Source organism: Porites lutea, chromosome 11 (assembly GCF_958299795.1).
Source record: "Porites lutea chromosome 11, jaPorLute2.1, whole genome shotgun sequence".
Taxonomy (NCBI): Eukaryota; Metazoa; Cnidaria; class Anthozoa; order Scleractinia; family Poritidae; genus Porites; species Porites lutea.
In genome coordinates this window covers 17,197,983-17,217,524 of record NC_133211.1, presented here as the reverse complement: position 1 = coordinate 17,217,524, position 19,542 = coordinate 17,197,983, and the positions used below count along the sequence as shown (strand labels likewise).

The following is a 19,542-nucleotide window of genomic DNA, read 5'->3' as shown; positions in this document are numbered from 1 at the left end:
AGACTACCCTGTCAGATTATCCTCAGGTGCTTGCGCTAGTAATAATAGGGAGCTTAAGGAAACGACGACGGCGATGGCAACGAGAACGGCAAAAAGCAATGGGTTTAGATTAACAAAACAACAACTTTGCACGTACATCATGCTTTTTTGCACATTTCATTTGCCGTCACTGCACGACTACGAAGTGAAACTTCCTAATTTCACTGTTCTATGGAGGACTTGAACACAATTTTCTTTTTCTTTTTTGAACTTAGATACACTCCTTTAGAATTCAACGCCTTAACAAATCGCCAACATTTGACAAATTAAAGGAGTTGGAATAAGGGCGATGAAGTTTGAAATAGTGCGAATTCACTTTTTGGTGACGTTTTCGCTGCCGTCGCCGTCGTCGTTGCTTTAGCTCCTAAATACACTAAGTGTACAGGGTTCCTCTACATCGTCACTGGGAAGTAAAAATGCAATTGAAGAAATTAAGATATTTAAATTTTTTATCTCTGTCCTTTGATTTTCGTCCACAGCCCGCTACTAACTGGTACCGAACAGTGAATCAATTGATTAAACTACACTCTTCAGAAGCATGTAAGCTCACAAAACCCTTCGTTTTCTTCTTCGGTTCAAAAATCCGCGTTTTTGTTTGTAGTCGCTGTAGCAATTGAGGGCCAAAGGATGGGATCGGTAACGAGGGTGTTGTGGGGGGGGGGGGGGGGGGGGGGGCGTGCGGTGAACGGGGCCATGTTACCTCTTCTTTGGGTACATTTCTGTTGATTTCTGTTGATTTCCTCAAAACATAGTTCTTCCCGTAAAGTAAGTCGTTGATTTATAGTTTGTTTCTAAGAACCTTAAGTTCGTGCTTTTACATAACAGGCGTCGGGTTCAAAGGGTGGATACCGCTATTCTCCGGATAAATCTCTATCTACTGGATAACGCAATTTGTTTCCCTAATACTTATCCGTTGGATAGTGACTTATCCGGTGGATGGCGCTATCCATCTGGCCTCAGTTGTTCAAAGCGGTGAACAGTGAATAGCACTATCCGCTGGATAATTCTCTATTCAGTGATTTATCCTGTGGATAGTGCTATTCAACGTTTGAAAAACCATTGCCTGTTGAGCAACCGACGGCAGTTCAAGAGCGTATTGACTATTTTCCAATTCCCCATAATACACTCTGTCTGCCCCCCAAATTTTGCATAACTTATTGTCTTAAAATGCTCTTGGGAAAATGCAATACTCCCAGGAGCATTTAAAAACAATGGTTTATGCAAAATTTGGGGGGCAAACAGAGTGTATTATGGGGAATTGGAAAATAGAGAATGTGCCCTATAAGCGTAATACTGGACCTTTCCCGCATTCTTGTAAACAAATGTATAAAGTCGAGGCTCGGGTGGACAAAATACAGTGATTTGTATGAAATTGTCCACCTGAGCCTCGAACACATTTCTTTGTGTTTGCTCACTGGAGCGGAATACGGGAAAGGTGTATTGTGTGCATAATGCTGTAACACTCTGATAACCTGAACGTGTTTCACCAATTTTCGCCAGTTTGGAATGACCAGCGTATGTTGATTATTCTTGGCAACTTACATTTTGTTTGTATCTATTTTTTTTTTTTAATTTTTTACACCGGATGAAGAATGGCCATATTTTTGAGAAAAGTGACCAAGGGACTAATGATTAAGTAATTAGAAGTTTTGTTGTTCCTTTCATTCTAGTTGTAGTGCTCACCGGCCTACCACATCCTCCCAACGAAGAAAACATGGCTCATCAATATATTCAAAACATCTCAGTCCTCTCTGGTTAGTCATCGACTAGTTCTTTTTGGTTTTGTTTCCCCAAATAAAACTTATACATTTCTTATTTCTTTCCACGGTCTTCTTAACTGTCAATACATTCAAACCTCTGAAAACGGTCACCTCCACCTACGCTCTGAAAGGCCACGAAAAGTCCCGATGGGTGTGCAGCCTGTCAACAAAACCGCCTCATATTGCTCTCCTCCGCTGGGACAGAACGAATTGTTTGTCCATCTAAGCATACTTCCCTCTGGCTCGCCGCGTGTTTTCTTTGTATTTGACTCTCTATAAGACGGACACCTCTCTAAGGCGGACACTTAGTGCCAGTCCCAAAGGTGTTCGTCTTAGAGAGAGTTTAATTTAACTCCGAATTTGGGGTCATTTTTACTCCAGAAAAAGAGTTCTGTTTACTCCCAGTCTGGGGTTAAAATCACTCCGAAATGGGGTTACTTTTACCCCTTACATGGGTTGTTTTTACTCTTTTTGGAGTTAATTTAACTCTGAAAGTGGAGTAAAAATTTTAGGTACAGAATAACTCCTTTTTTGGGACTATTTTAACTGCTCAATATCTGGGGTCACTTTTACTCCTGAAAAAGAGTTTATTAAACTCCTTTTTGGAGTTAAAATAACTCCCCAAAAAATAACTCCACCGTAAGGAGTTAAATTAGCCGCACTAGAGGAGTTATTATAACTCTCTGAAAATTACTGTGTAAACATATTTTTTTTATGATTATTGGCAAGCCACTGACACTTGTACAGTCGACTCTCTCTTAACGGACACCTCTGTAAAACGGACACTTAGGGTTGGTCCCTGCCTTTCTTTACTCCTTTTATTTGACTCTCTATAAGACGGACACTTATTGCCGGTCCCAAAGGTGTCCGTCTTAGAGAGAGTTGGCTGTATACTATTAAAAAAAGGCACTTCTAAACAGAGATTGAGGCCCACTCATTGTCAGCCTCTTGTAGGCTCCAAGATAGTAGGGAATGTGGATCGAAAAAAATATCGCGAAAACCGCCATGATTATTCGCTCGCTCACTTTTTCGCTGCTCGCCCGCTTTTTTCGCTAGTCTTCACTGACCGAGAACCTGGTACAGGTTAACTCATTGTCCAAACCGTGGTCTATTTCAGGCGTCGTTTAAATAGCCGGCCTGTTGCCTTTCCAACGTAAATTAAATAAAACCTGACAGCAACAAAGTTTCGTCTTTGGTTTATATGATTGACAATGTTATGATTTTTTTTCCGCAGACAACCTCCCTCCTGTAATGATGGTATATGGGACGTCTTCAGTGGTTTCAACGTCACTTTAAAATTTAAAAAAACTATAAGATAAAGCTTATTTTATTTATTTAGTTATTTCTCTCACTTCCCACTGGTCATAAGAACGCCGACGCGATTGAAGAAGTGCAAATGCAAGTTTTTTAGGTGGGACTAATCTATAACTCTAAGCAAGGTAGACGCCTTGTTTGCAATTTCCTACCAATAAGAAATATACGAGGATTTCCGAAAAAGGGGAAAGTAATGATTCTTTTAACACCGTAGGCGCATTTAACTGACTCTAGTGATCGCTTGAAATTTGCACTTTCGTCACGTAACGCTTCTCCATTTGAGGGGAGGAATGTGTATTGAAGACCGAAACAACAAACAACCCTGGTCAGCATACAATGCTAAGAGGAACGTTCCTCTAAGCCGTTCTGTGTATTTTTTCTTGTATGAGGGGAAAAGAAAAGTTTACTTTACACTTTTACTTTGAATTCAGCAAACTCTGCCAGCCACATCGAATACTCTACGAAACTGAAAATTAAAGAAAGAAAAAGAAACATTTTAACTTAACAAGTTTATTTTGGACGTTTTGTCTTTATAGGGAACTAAATACAGAAGATTTGACCTATATATTTCCTAGAGAGAAAAACTGCACACTAGGCTAAAATAATTCTTATAATACTTAATTCTTTTATCGCACGAAAATGATTTATTAAATGTGTACAAATATATATAATATTCAATAAGAGATAGTTTTTTCTTCAAATTTCTGTTTGTCTCCAAAGTTCTGTAAGCTTCTTGTCAGCCTCTAGAGGGCGTGTAAATGGATACAAATAATTCACGAATGGAGTTATTACAGATCGTATCCCTTTAGTGTGCCAACCTTTGCCTGCTTTCATTTTGGTGAAAAAAAGAACCACTGCGCTCGAATTGATTCGTTGGAGCGTCCTTTATTTGAAGACGATGGCAACTTTACCGGTTGTTTTTGCAAAGGTATTTGTTATTTACATTGCGAACCCACGCGCCAATAGAGAGATTTGGAACTAGTCCACGCCAAAAGGCAAACGTCAATTTTTAACGCGTCAACAAGTTTTCCTTTCCTTGTTGTTTACTGTTCGCGATAGCGATGGAGAAAGGAATTTGGGCGCGAGACGCGCCAGAAATCCCCATTCCCTTCCCTTTCGAATGCCTGCCACGCAGGCTATGTTCGCTATATCGACACGAACATAAGGTCCGTAAGAAGTTCCACGTCGGGTCCATGAATTATTGTAAAATGTATTGTAAAGAGGGTACGTCTGATGTCCTCTCATCCATGACTCTTTTCTTCATTCATTCATTCATTTCGTAATTTGAGAAATTGTCAAACTAAATCTGACGTTCCCTTTTTTTCGTGAACATGATTCCAAATCTCTCTAATCCTCGCGTACGCGACCGACGACATAGATTTCACTTAACTCGGGCCTATTTCCGGAACAGCGTGATGACCGATCCTACTTACTGCTTCGTGGAGACTGAAAAACACTGACTGTCAGTAGGTATTCGGCTGACTCGTCCCCAGTCTATTTGGATCGCCCGTGGAGGACGGAACGCGAGGGGTGATGGGAAGGAGGAAAACGAAAGGGAGAGACATTGCACATGAAGGCACGGTACCTTCCCGGTCAAATAGACCCGATGAAACGGCCTACGTTCCAAGTTCAAAATTTCACCACCGTCTGTATAAATCCATCCGCCATCTTGTAAACAGGATGTGCCAGTCGTCTTCCATCTTTTCTCCTTCCCATCGCCCCTCGCGCTCCTCTTGACCTGAGAGACGTCTGACGACCGAGAGGCGTCTGGGGAGGAGTCAGCATATGCGGAAACACGATTCCCGAGCGCTAACCTCTTTTGGTCAGTAATAAGGTTTGTTTTGAGGAGTGGTGTGGAATAGCTGGGGTACTTGAATGCCGAAAAAGGGGTTGGTGTCATGTTCGTGTCGATTTGCACTGAGGTCCGTTTCTCGAAAGTCCCGGTAACCTTTCGGGCCCGGAAAGTTGATTTATGTTCGCTGTGTTTGCATTCAAGATCAATCAATGATGTTGAAAATGATACAATGAAACTATCAGTTAACGAAGCAGAACTGGCCGGCTTGTGAGCTAGGAACTTTGCAACCATTCAACAGGTTCGATTTGCCTTCGGGTCCAAAAAGTTACCGGGCCTTTCGAGAAACGGGCCCCTGGAGACTTCTTTAAGGAAAGCTATCGCGTTCTTTCACTGGCTACCACTAGGCTGCGCAAAAAAAGACTGGGTCGAAATTCCATTCCAAAATAGTCCCATAGTGGAGTTCGACACTATCGATCTAGTCTCTAGGGCAACCATAAGAGGCTACTGAATTCTAAGTCCGAAAAAAACACGTACAGCTTTTTATTTGGAGGTCGCGCAAATAGAGTTTTCGAGATCGCTTGTTTCGATTCAAAGTTGCAATAGGCACGCAATACGTGCGGACATAACCAAGCCAAGCGACGCGAATGTCTGCCACGCGAACAACTCGTACAAGGTAAAAAAAACATGCCAAAAAGAAGTCTCTGCCAGCAGGGTACTTGATCCCACTTTTACGATCTCAAAAACCTTGGGGACGAAGAAATTAAAAGCGATCGATGGACAATTTTATCGGAACTAATTGATGTTAGCCTGATTAATCTCAACATTGAATGATGCGTAATTTCATTGCAGATGTTTGGAATGCAGCCTATTTCTTAAAATCTTATTGAGCAAAATGATCTCGTAAACAAGTTGCACCGTTAAAGTGGCAAATCCAAAATCTTTACGTGCAAACTGCTTGACAGTTATTTTAAAAAATCCCTTGGGTTAATCAGATTAAGTCGTATTCTCTCATATTCGAACCACGAAAGCGGCAAATTCCAAAGCTTTCACGCGCAAACTGCGTGACAATATAATTCACCGTAAGGGCCAATTTTTAGATATAAGAAAGAATGCGCATGAGCAGTGGTTCCCCGCTGCCCTGTTTCTCGTTTGGTTCATTCGCCGGGCTGCCCGGCAAGCGTGATTAGTTGGAAAATTTCCAGCCGGGATCCCAGTCTAACCGGGGTGGATAGATCGGTTATCATGTAATTGCATAGTTGGTTTTTGTTGCGTTTAAATGAGGTGCTAAGATCTCTACAAAGCGGGCCAGCCCGGCTCATGAATTCAGGCCCTTGGTTTCATAGCCAGATTTTACGCCTTCCCCTTGACCTCACCGATTTTTTTAAGTCCCCCGAAACCAGCCCCCCTAAACATCTTTATACCCCCTTCTCCATATTAAATGAACTTTCCAATTCCCTTATCCCCTAAACATCTTTATACCCCCTTCTCCAGATTAAATGAACTTTCCAATTCCCTTATCCCCTAAACATCTTTATACCCCCTTCTCCATATTAAATGAATTTTCCAATTCCCTTATCCCCTAAACATCTTTGTACCCCCTTCTCCAGATTAAATGAATTTTCCAATTCCCTTATCCCCTAAACATCTTTATGCCCCCTTCTCCATATTAAATGAACTTTCCAATTCCCTTATCCCCTAAACATCTTTATACCCCCTTCTCCAGATTAAATGAACTTTCCAATTCCCTTATCCCCTAAACATCTTTATACCCCCTTCTCCAGATTAAATGAACTTTCCAATTCCCTTATCCCCTAAACATCTTTGTACCCCCTTCTCCAGATTAAATGAATTTTCCAATTCCCTTATCCCCTAAACATCTTTATACCCCCTTCTCCAGGTTAAATGAACTTTTCAATTCCCTTATCCCCTAAACATCTTTATACTCCCTTCTCCAGATTAAATGAACTTTCCAATTCCCTTATCCCCTAAACATCTTTATACCCCCTTCTCCAGATTAAATGAATTTTCCAATTCCCTTATCCCCTAAACATCTTTATACCCCCTTCTCCAGATTAAATGAATTTTCCAATTCCCTTATCCCCTAAACATCTATATACCCCCTTCTCCAGATTAAATGAACTTTCCAATTCCCTTATCCCCTAAACATCTTTATACCCCCTTCTCCATATTAAATGAACTTTCCAATTTTCTTATCCCCTAAACATCTTTATACCCCCTTCTCCAGATTAAATGAACTTTCCAATTCCCTTATCCCCTAAACATCTTTACACCCCCTTCTCCATATTAAATGAACTTTCCAATTCCCTTATCCACGTTCTCTCCATACAAATATTATCAAAAATAACAGGGGAAAAAATTCTAAACAGAAAGCCTAACAACATTTAAAATAAGTACAAGTATGTTTTCGACTATTATTAAATAAGATCTTTCACAACCTCAACATCATTTCAACAGTATAGTACGTTGGTGAGAATAGGTGTCTGAACTTTAGGGGTTTGTTTTGTCATCAAAAGTCACGTGAAACTACACTTGAGATCTGACTCTCATAACGTGAATTCAACCAAGCTGCAATCTTGGAAAGAAGATATTGGAAATTTATACCCCTTCCCTTCCCCAACCACCCCCCCCCCCCCCCCCCCACCGCCACCGTACATACATACATACATACATACATACATACATACATACATACATACATACATACATACATACATACATACATACATACATACATACATACATACATACATACATACATACATACATACATACATACATACATACATACATACATACATACATACATACATACATACATACATACATACATACATACATACATACATACATACATACATACATACATACATACATACATACATACATACATACATACATACATACATACATACATACATACATACATACATACATACATACATACATACATACATACATACATACATACATACATACATACATACATACATACATACATACATACATACATACATACATACATACATACATACATACATACATACATACATACATACATACATACATACATACATACATACATACATACATACATACATACATACATACATACATACATACATACATACATACATACATACATACATACATACATACATACATACATACATACATACATACATACATACATACATACATACATACATACATACATACATACATACATACATACATACATACATACATACATACATACATACATACATACATACATACATACATACATACATACATACATACATACATACATACATACATACATACATACATACATACATACATACATACATACATACATACATACATACATACATACATACATACATACATACATACATACATACATACATACATACATACATACATACATACATACATACATACATACATACATACATACATACATACATACATACATACATACATACATACATACATACATACATACATACATACATACATACATACATACATACATACATACATACATACATACATACATACATACATACATACATACATACATACATACATACATACATACATACATACATACATACATGTTTTTTATTTGGAGTCTTGAAATTACAAACACCACCAAATCAAGGGCACGTTTCTCGTGATGAGTGATGAGTGATTTTCTGCGCGGGTTCATCCTTGATTTTTTTTTTTTTTTTTTGGGGGGGGGGGGTGGGGATTAGCCTCCCATGCTGGGTTTGCTGTTCCATTTTATTCTGTCCAAGATTTTAGTCAAGATTATTTTTGGGTGGGTTGTGAAAACTATGTGGCGCATTTGAATATATTTATATAGATATTTGCGCCTTATAAGTTTTTGACATTAATAATCATTAATTATGTGCCCGTCAATAAGCATTGTCCCATAGCAAAAAAAGGACGATAAATATAGGTTGCTTTGACTTTAGACTCTACGATATACGGGCAGTGGCCATCTCAAACACTTAACTCCTCATTAATCACGTTAACTTTTGCGTGGGCAGTGAGGGGAAAAGAATGTTAGGGGTCAATGCGCATATTTGACTAAAATAATAACATGCGAAACACTACAGACGTCACAACACGGTAAAGTACCTTATTAGATTGTTTTCACTTTCGACTCGAACTGGCAGGTCCGCGTCCGTCTCTTTTCTCTTGGCCCTCAGCTGAAATCTTACTGATTTCTTTCCGGAAAAAATCAGCAGTCTTCATTGAGAAGACCCACAAGTAAGTGTACAATTAGTACACAGGTAATCTAGCAAAGGCCACTTCAGAATTCTGTATTACTTACCATATTTGTATTACGAACGGAAGATCCGGGGGGTATCTGAACCGTCTATGGCTAAACCGAATGGCCACAAACATTTATTTTAATCATGTTAATCAAGGAATAATATCTTATTCTGCGCCTTGTAATGTGTGCTTGTCTTGAGGTGCAGACAAGATACAACACCATGCAGAGATAAAGGAACTGTTTTGCGAGGCAATGATGTTTAAGTAATGGTCCGTGTAAAAGGTAGGCAGGCGAACGGCAAAAGTGATTAAAAGGTGCTAACTTTTAATCATTAATTTCAATTAAATCAAGCGTTCTGATTGGCCGAAATCCAAAAATCGCCAAAAAAACAGTCAGAAACGTGACAAAAACACCTTTTTTTAGCTTTATTTTCCCCATTCCCCTGTCTTATACCTCACGGCCAAGTTTCAGCATTGTTCTATGCGCCAATCAAAAGTTAGAGCGGAAAACGTGCAACACACGCGCGACCTTGTTGTGACCCCATCTTAGTGTGACACTTGAGATGTTAGGAAATTTGTCTTTTACCCGAAGAAATCTCGTCAATTTCTTCGTGAAAAATCTGCATTTTTTCTTTATTGAATATTTATCTCAAATTTACTGTATTTTATCATCGGAGTGATCGTCAAAATGCTCTTAAACATGGTTTGCTGCCGTCCTCGACATGCCGAGTCGCCATGTGGGAATTTGGGCCCGGCGTAGTTGTTTTCGTTGTCAGGCCGGATCAGGAGGAGATCAGAATAATTGTGGCACTAGAAATTGGAGTACAGCTGGGCATAAAAGGAGAAAGCGAAAGATTTGTTGTTTTTACAAGGATGAATTTATTTCTCGAAAAGATGTAGAACACTTGAGCTTGAGGTAAGCTGAATTCAATAGATTTTCGCACCTCCGCGCGCATTATGTGTTATTCATGTGTTTGCCCCTTTCGAAACTTCCATATTCCGTGTATCTTTACCCATCTTTCATTCGATTTTTTTTCTCTCTAGACTGCTTCATCAAGCGAAATGGAAGTTCGCCGTGGACCTTAAGTTAAAATGAGCGAATTGAAATTTGTGACACGTTTGCATTTTGTACCTTTGAGTTCTGAGACGGAGAATACCGAGACCGAAGCCGCTTAGGTATCATAAATAGTTGTCACTGGTGTTTGAGTTTCTCTTGGTACGGAAGATCTAGCGAGCACGACTGTAGCTTGCCTTTATTTTTTCCAAGGACGAGAGAGATTGTAAGAAGGATTTTTATAGAGTAATATCAAAACCTTGAAAACAGATAAACTGTAGGAGAGCTTTTTCTGAAACCCGATTATCCGAACATGCAGGAATTTTTTCTATCTGGGCAACCTCCCTTTTTTTTTCCAAAAGCAGAACATTTAGATAACATTTGGATTTGATTTTGTGTACTTGTTGTTGTTCTGTATGGTGGCCGAATATGAACGCGCGACATTGGCGCGTTCGCCAGATTCGCCACGTGAGAGTGAATTGCTGCTGTTTACGATCATGGTTTTGACATTTCTTTTGTGACAGCCGACGTAAATGTTGTTCCCAACGTCGCTGATTGATGTAACACTGTGCTCATCTTCGTGTAATTTCATATCAGTTTAACTTCCTCGGGTTTGGCGCATAGAAATCTTTTAAATTTTAGATATGTTATATTTTTCAACATAACAAAGCAATAGACGAAATAAAAAGTTGTTCGAATGAGTCTTAAGCTATCTTAATTCAACTTTAAAATTCAAATTTCGCGCTTTTAGCTGTATTGACCAATCACAGCATTCAGATTTAATTTGATTAGAGAAATTAGCGCCTGAAAAATAACTGACGCTATTGCCGCGGGCTATTGTTTTTCTGCCTGCTTCTTAGCTGGACCATTACTTAATTAAAAAACAATACTGAGTAAGACACTTAAAATGCATTAGGCTGAAAATGTGTTATTCTATGAACATGGTGTTGCTCATAAAAGGGGCCCTTTCTTAAATGTACTGCGGATGTTTTGGGAAAAAAAACACAAAAGGAATACGGTAAGGGATATGTCTACGTTTTCGCGTACAGGATGACCCCAACACAAAATGGTTCCACACGTTTCCGCTATTTTTCGACCAATGACGCTAAAAAACAAATTTAAAGTTTTCGCTGTACCTAGGTTCAATAAGATCACACTTCCATCCCAAATCGCTTTGTGCGAATTGCTGGTAGTAAAACACCAGCGTCTGATGTTATTTAAACCAGATTGTGATGAATCCCACCCCCACCCGCACCCCCCGGTTCCGCTGAGGAAGTCATTTTAGAATTTTGTGCGGTTTAGTTTGCTAGCAAGTTGATATTGGTTTTCTTGTAAAACATCTTTGTTGCTATTTCCCTACATTCAATATTGTTCAATAAATTGGGTTAAGAATCAATTAACAGTTATGTTCATTTTTGCTACAAGGAGACATTGATATGCACGAAGACGAACCGCGGCGGGTCAATACGCATTCCGCACTGGAGCACGTAGACACCAAGAAGTGTTAATTCGCCATCCATATCATATAATGTTTTCTTCTTTTGAATTAACTTGCAGATCCGACAAAGAAACCCAGAATCCATAATCCATAAGGTTTTTGAGGTAAATACTGTGCTTGTGTGTCACCCTTTAAGTTCTTCAGCGTCAAGCGAAACGGATCAATATTTCAGAGGCCTGGTGTATCTCATTTGCATGCAAGTTAACTCATCATGAAGATATTGTAATGTGGAAATTTTTAGATTTTAAGTCAACAAGACCCCCATAGTGGGGGTTCATTCGGCGGCCGTGGAATGGGATAGAGACAGCTTTTTGAAGTGAGAAGCGATTGGCATTATTTTTAACTGGGACATTTAATTTCCACAACTCACCCCCTTCCCTAGTCTGTGTACAGACCCTCCCCCTCCCCTCAGATTTTCCCTGAGGGGAGTGGGGAGGGGTCTGTACACAGGCTACCCATTCCCCCATGCCTCTGCGACCAGTTATACAGCATACATGACAGTACTAGCGTGACTAATCTGATCTAACCGGAAATTCCAAAAAGTATTGTCATTCTACGCTTACAAAATGTGACAGTGTCAGTATTGGTAGCTTAAATTCCTTTTTAACAGTAATTTCTGTTCTTTAAATCTCGTAAAGCAAATTAAGTTTCAGTTTTTCTGTCCGATATTGCATTTAAAGACCTTCTAACTATCCACGTGAAGATGTTTCTCTTTAACGGGACGATATACAAATACTGTATTCCTTCTTGTATTAACTTTCAACAGGTTTAAAAAGCTTTTCGGTCAGTATAAAACATGGACTGCGGACTGCGGACCACGGACTGCGGACTGGGTATAAAATACGGACTAGGTATAAAACGCGGACTCCGGACTGAGTATAAAACACGGACTGGGTATAAAACGCGGACTACGGACTATGTAAATAAAAACAGCTTTAGAAAGGTAAAACTGAGAGAAATGGAAAGCGGACTAGCAAAAACAGTAGTCCCAGCTTTAACATTCCCTTGGCTGTTCACGTAGTCTATTCTTCCCACGGAGAAGGAAGGTTATGCCGGTACTCAAGGCAACTGAAATTTTACTCTGAATTTTATAAAAAGAAGGAGTTAGAAGAGATTTCAATTTGCAGTTTTAAACCAATAAGAAGCACCGAATTAAAAAAATGGTATTGGTGTTAGTCAGATCAGTAAAATTCTTGTCGAATACCACAATTCCGAATGAGGACTGAATGAAGAACTCAGACGAGAAGGTCAATGTAGGGCATTCCGCGATGCACAAAAGCGGTATTTAGGGGGGAGGGCAAGGGGGGAGGGATTAATTACATACGTGAATAATAACCGAAATGAGTCATCCAACGTTATATTCCAAGCGATGATTATGATGACACGATTTACACCCTGCTCCTGATCCCCGGAGGGGGGTAGTACTGGGAATTCTTGGTGGGGGGTGGTGCCCGGTTCTCCGAATCCTGACCTTATTGCAGACCAAAAAATGTTATTTTCCACACCCATTTTCAGACCAGATCTCTAAAATCCATACCTATTTTCGGACCTGGCCTAATTTAGCCTGTTCCAGGTTCTCAGATAGTTGGGGAGACTCCCCAGTTTTTTCCCGTTTTATTTTCGTGTTCGCGCTTTCTCAATTCAGCGGACCCAGCTATCTCGGAGCCTGGAACAGGTTAGGTATAATTAGGCAGAAATTATGTCATCATTACCAAGTTAGAGCGGAAACAAAACAAAAAAATTTTCCAAATGCATTTCGAATTCGCACATTTCTATTTCGTTCTTATTCATTTGCAATTGAAACGATAAATACGTTCATTCATGTATGCTCCCGTAGTTCCCTCGAAAAACCATACCCGATTCCAGACCAAAAAGGCCCAAAACCCCTACCCTTCCTTTACATAAGGGAGCACCCCCCTGATCCTGACCCTTTCATGATTGTTAGAGACCGAGACAAGGTCTAAAAATGGGTAAAGAAAATAGCATTTTGATCTGGCTCATGATTCAGAGAACCGGGCGGCACACCTCCACCAAGAATTCATGGGAGTATTTACAACTTTAACTCACGTTTCTTGCTATTTAGCGATCTTTTGATCTTATTTTTCCTTACCTAGAAACAATTAGCACCGTTTTTACCAAAGTAGTCTGTAGCCCGTATTTTATACCCAGTCTGCAGTCCGCAGTCCGCGTTTTATACCTAGTCCGTGTCTTATAACCAGTCCGTATTTTCCAGTCCGCGTTTTATACCTAGTCCGTATTTTATACTCAGTCCGCAGTCCGTAGTCCGTGTTTTATACTGACCGAAAAGCTTTTCCCTTGGGGATTGTGGGATGGTATTGTTTCTGCAGCTCCTGTGGCAAGCTAATAGTGAGTTTAAGCAACAAAGACGGCGACGACTACGAGAACAGCAAAAACGTAATAGGTTAGATTAGCAAAACAACACCTTTTACGTGCATCACACTTTTTTGTACTTTTCTTAGCCGTCATTGCATGACTACAGCGTGAAAGTGCCTAATTTCGCGTTTTGTCGAGGACGGGAACACAAGACCACAAATTTCTTTTTCTTTTCATGAACTTTCAGAATTCAACTCCGAAACAAATTGCCCACATATAACAAATTCAACGAGACGGAATAAGCGTGATAAAGCTTGAGGCAGCGCGAATTCACTTCATTAATTGCTGTTCCCGTAGCCGTCGCCGTCCGTTGTTGCTTAAACTCCCTAATATCGACTTTCGAATACTGTAGTTAGATAATCATTCGGCGTAGATATAGGCTTAATAACTCCACGCAATAATTTTGTGTTCGTTCCAAATCGACTTCTAAATCTGTTCGCCAGTTAACCTGAAATGACCCGTCCCCTCTCCGCAAAAATCGGCCCCATTGAAGAGGAATGGAACACGCAAAGCCTTCTGGGAGTTCTGTCCGCCATTTTGCTTTTTTTCTGCACAGATGAGGCGGTCTCCATTTTAATAATTGGGCTTTGCCATCACGGGCCGCCCAATAATTACGTTTTCAGTTGCTGGCACTTTACAATGACTCCCACCAGGAAAGCGCCTCAGTGGGCTTATTTTTACAAGATTTTAAAAATCCTTTCCGTCTTCGCTTAAATAAGCTTTAGTGACCAGCAGCTAGAGATCAAATCCTCCTTTTCGGACCAGTTTTTTTGCCAATTGACATATCATGGAAATGGCTAAATATCAGATTGCAACACGTCTAAGATTTAGACGTGGGGAAATGACGCCACAAGACTGACAGAAAAATTTAACTTTCATGGAAAAACAAATAAATGATTTTGAAAGAACTTGACGTGATAGAAACAAATGTGAAAAAAAATTGGAAAACCTCAATTGCTTTAGGAGATATAGCATCTTGAAATGTTCTTTTTCTTGTTTCTAAAAGTAGTAACAAAATGGCGGGAAATTCAAAAATCAAACCTTAAAAACTCTTTAACCGATTGAGTTTTTGAAAAAAATTTTTCAGATTCTATTGTGCGTCCTAAGGGCCCACCGTGAACACTTGAGCTTGTTAGCACAGATTGAAAAGTGTTTCAAAAGACTCAACCAAGGAAAGCCTGCTATGCTTAGTAAATTAGGCTTTTCAACTGCTTGACATCGATCGAGTTAACGACAATTTAGAACAAAAAGTTACTTCGTTTAATCATATTAAGAGATCCTGTCTTTCTTTTCCCTTCAACGTTCGTTAAGTTGTTCCTTGTTCCTTAATTTATTTCCCCTAAGGTTCCAAGCCTCAACAGTGCGTCAAACATTGCGTCAAACATGGCCCTTTCAAAAGAATACACCAAAGAACAACTGAACTACTTCAGAATTTGTTATGTAACCACTGATATCCTAGCTGAAGGCCTCAGAGAGGTTTTTAAACGTGAATGGGACAATCGATACAAATCAACACCATTGGGAGAATGGAAAGATGTGGCCCAAAATGGAACGGACTTTTTCAACGGCGAGTCTCCAGGAAATCAAAGAAGAAATACTCATCTTTTGGCCACCATGATAAATGGAAACAGAGTGGGATGGGATTGCACAATGCTGTTTTACGCCATCCTTTACTCTGATTGTGTCGGGCCCTACCTTGCATCAACAGTCAGAAAAAATGTGGATGATCTTAGAAATTTTAGAAACGAGGAATTCGCCCACATACCACAGGGAAGTCTCCCTGAGAAGGATTTTCAGAATGCCATTGGCAAAGTTCATGTTGCGTTTCATGCGCTTGGTCTCTCTACTGTAAAAATTGATGAGATAAAAAAACAGAAAACTTTCCCAACCGACGAATTACATGAAATTCTGAAAGAGGTTAACGATGTTAAACAAGAACTGCAAGAAAAAGAGAACCAGCGCCAGGTTCTTGAAGACCAGCTTCAGAAAGAAGCGCCTTCATTCTGTATTCTCCCTCTTAAACCTACTCACGAAATTGAAAGTCGTGAAAGTGAAGTAGCACAAATAGCCTGTCAACTGAGGGAACTAAAGAAGGCCAATGAAAACAGGTTGAGTTATTTGTATATCTCAGGGAATCCCGGAAGTGGCAAATCACAACTAGCTGGCCTCGTAGCTCAAAAATTCTTTGATGAAGAGAAAGAAATACCAGGCACTTCGTCCTTTGTGATGACCATAAACGCTGCCAGTCAAGATTCACTTTTGGAGTCATATGTCAATTTTGCTCGTCAGTTAAAGTGCCCAGACTATTCAGTGATGCAAACCTTGAGCTCTAAGGATTGGAACATTGAGGACAAGATTGCCCATCTCAAGATGCTTATTGCTGCAAAAATTGGGTGTTACACGTCGTGGCTAATGGTGGTGGACAATGTGACTAAACGGACTTTTGTACATGATCACCTATCACAGTCTGGAACCGAGACGTGGGCAAGAGGTCAGTTGTTAATTACAATCCAAGATACAAAGTCCATCCCATCAAAAAGCTCTTTCATCAATCACATTTCAGTAAGCCAAGGAATGAATCCTAACGATGCCACTTCCTTATTGGCCAAGCTTTCTGGCGTCTTCGATATCGAGCTAGGGAAAATCGTTGCCCAGAAACTAGACTATCAGCCACTTGCTTTAGCAGGCGCGGCTGTGTTTGTAAAAGACGTTCGACAGGAAAAAGCATCGAAGCACTTTGGCTGGCACGAATACCTAAAGATTTTAGAAGAAGGCAAAGGAGAAACGACCGAGAATACCCTTGCTGATACCAACCCAATTTATCCAAACACCATGACTACAGCAATAACGTTAGCTGTCGAAACACAAATCAAATCCGACAAGGTTTTTGAATATCTATTCAAATTTCTTTCCCTGTGCGCACCACAACCATTAAACGTTGACATAGCGGTCAGTTACCTTATAAACGTTCTTGAACTAGACAAAGAGGACAAGGAACACATTCGTAGGAGATTCAGAAAATGTTCACTGCTTCTTTTAGAGGAAGAAGAAGATGGTTGCTGCTACATTCGTGTACATCAGGTTGTGTACTACGCAATGAAATGGGTGATGAGTGACTATGGAGAGAATCAAACGTTCAAGGTTGTAAGTGAAGCTGTTAAGTCATTTAACAACTTCATAGTCACAATTCCACCCGAAAATAGAACAATGGACAACATGCACATCATTCCGCACGTAAGTGCCCTTATTGTGCCAGTTAATACAATCATTATGGCAGAAAATATGTCTCAAGTCCATGCTCAGGACATTTCTGAAAAATTGTCGAATCTTGGCGACATATGTAAAATGCACTGTGAATTTAATGTGGCAAAGACATACTTCGAAAACTCTCTCAATGTTCGCATCAGGCTATTGGGTGACCAAAACGTCGACGTGGCAGCAGCGTACAATGAGTTAGCCCAAATTTACCACGACTTAGGCCACCTTGAACAAGCAAAGGAGTATCAGCAACGTGCTTTATCCATCCAACTCAAGAAGCTTGGTGCTGAACACGTTTCTGTTGCAACAAGCTACAATAATCTAGCTTCAATTCACAAGGACTTAGGTGACCTTGAACAAGCAAAGGAGTATCAGCAACGTGCTTTATCCATCGAACTCAAGAAGCTTGGTGCTGAACATGTTTCTATTGCAACAAGCTACGGTAATCTAGCTTCAATTCACCAGGACTTAGGTGACCTTGAACAAGCAAAGGAGTATCAGCAACGTGCTTTATCCATCGAACTCAAGAAGCTTGGTGCTGAACATGTTTCTGTTGCAACAAGCTACAATAATCTAGCTTCAATTCACAGGGACTTAGGTGACCTTGAACAAGCAAAGGAGTATCAGCAACGTGCTTTATCCATCCAACTCAAGAAGCGTGGTGCTGAACATGTTTCTGTTGCAACAAGCTACGGTAATCTAGCTTCAATTCACCAGGACTTAGGTAACCTTGAACAAGCAAAGGAGTATCAGCAACGTGCTTTATCCATCGAACTCAAGAAGCTTGGTGCTGAACATGTTTCTGTTGCAACAAGCTACAATAATCTAGCTTTAATTCACAGGGACTTAGGTGACCTTGAACAAGCAAAGGAGTATCAGCAACGTGCTTTATCCATCGAACTCAAGAAGCTTGGTGCTGAACATGTTTCTGTTGCAACAAGCTACGGTAATCTAGCTTCAATTCACCAGCACTTAGGTGACCTTGAACAAGCAAAGGAGGATCAGCAACGCGCTTTATCCATCCAACTCAAGAAGCGTGGTGCTGAACATGTTTCTATTGCAACAAGCTATGGTAATCTAGCTTCAATTCACCAGGACTTAGGTGACCTTGAACAAGCAAAGGAGTATCAGCAACGTGCTTTATCCATCCAACTCAAGAAGCTTGGTGCTGAACATGTTTCTGTTGCAACAAGCTACAATAATCTAGCTTTAATTCACCAGGACTTAGGTGACCTTGAACAAGCAAAGGAGTATCAGCAACGTGCTTTATCCATCCAACTCAAGAAGCGTGGTGCTGAACATGTTCCTGTTGCAACAAGCTACAATAATCTAGCTTTAATTCACAAGGACTTAGGTGACCTTGAACAAGCAAAGGAGTATCAGCAACGTGCTTTATCCATCCAACTCAAGAAACTCGGTGCCGAACATGTTTCTATTGCAACAAGCTACGGTAATCTAGCTTCAATTCACCAGGACTTAGGTAACCTTGAACAAGCAAAGGAGTATCAGCAACGTGCTTTAGCCATCGAACTCAAGAAGCTTGGTGCTGAACATGTTTCTGTTGCAACAAGGTCCAACAAGCTACAGTAATCTAGCTTTAATTCACTAGGCCTTAGGTGATTTTGAACAAGTAAAGGAGTAAATAGGTTGAGTGTTATTGTCCGGGTGAACGTACTCCTAAATAAGACCCCCGAGGGGTACTTTAGGAATTTCTGGGAGGGGATGTGTCGCTGGGACCCTGGAACCCTTAACCTATACCAGAGCTAGTTCAGCTGAATTTTGCTACCCTATACTAGAGTTAAGTCCCCAAATCCCCCTATCCTAGAGTAGCTGTTTCCCTAGTCTAGATAAAATCTTCAACCAACTGATTAGTTTCCTGAAAAATGATACCCTATTCTAGACCCAGACGCTCTGATTTATATTCCCTATCCAAGCGTAAAATGCTAGAAAACCATTCCCTTCACATCGGCACATACCTATATAGCCCATTTATGGTAGTACCCCGCCCCCGGGATAAGACCTTTGTTGACAGTGACTGACGTATCGACAACCTGTGTGGTAGTCATCTTCAGAGTCAAAGTGAGTCGTATCACGTCACTTGATGGTATTAAACTCCGTTTAT

The 19,542-nt window shown here is 40.2% G+C and overlaps 1 protein-coding gene and 1 pseudogene across 2 annotated transcripts in view; both read left to right on the top strand.

Annotated features, from left to right (window-relative positions):
• Window positions 1-3,756, top strand: part of LOC140951825 (solute carrier family 12 member 9-like) — a 29,335-nt gene extending 25,579 nt beyond the window's left edge. For both annotated transcript variants that reach the window (XM_073401178.1, XM_073401177.1), the window contains 3 exons: window positions 519-579; window positions 1,710-1,793; window positions 3,034-3,756. In XM_073401178.1, the coding sequence (XP_073257279.1) occupies window positions 519-579; window positions 1,710-1,793; window positions 3,034-3,095 (207 nt within the window). In that variant the 3' untranslated portion in view covers window positions 3,096-3,756. The remainder of the gene's footprint in view (window positions 1-518; window positions 580-1,709; window positions 1,794-3,033) is intronic.
• Window positions 3,757-9,135: 5,379 nt separating this feature from the next.
• Window positions 9,136-19,062, top strand: LOC140952058 (uncharacterized; annotated as a pseudogene).
• The last annotated feature ends 480 nt before the right edge of the window (window positions 19,063-19,542 follow it).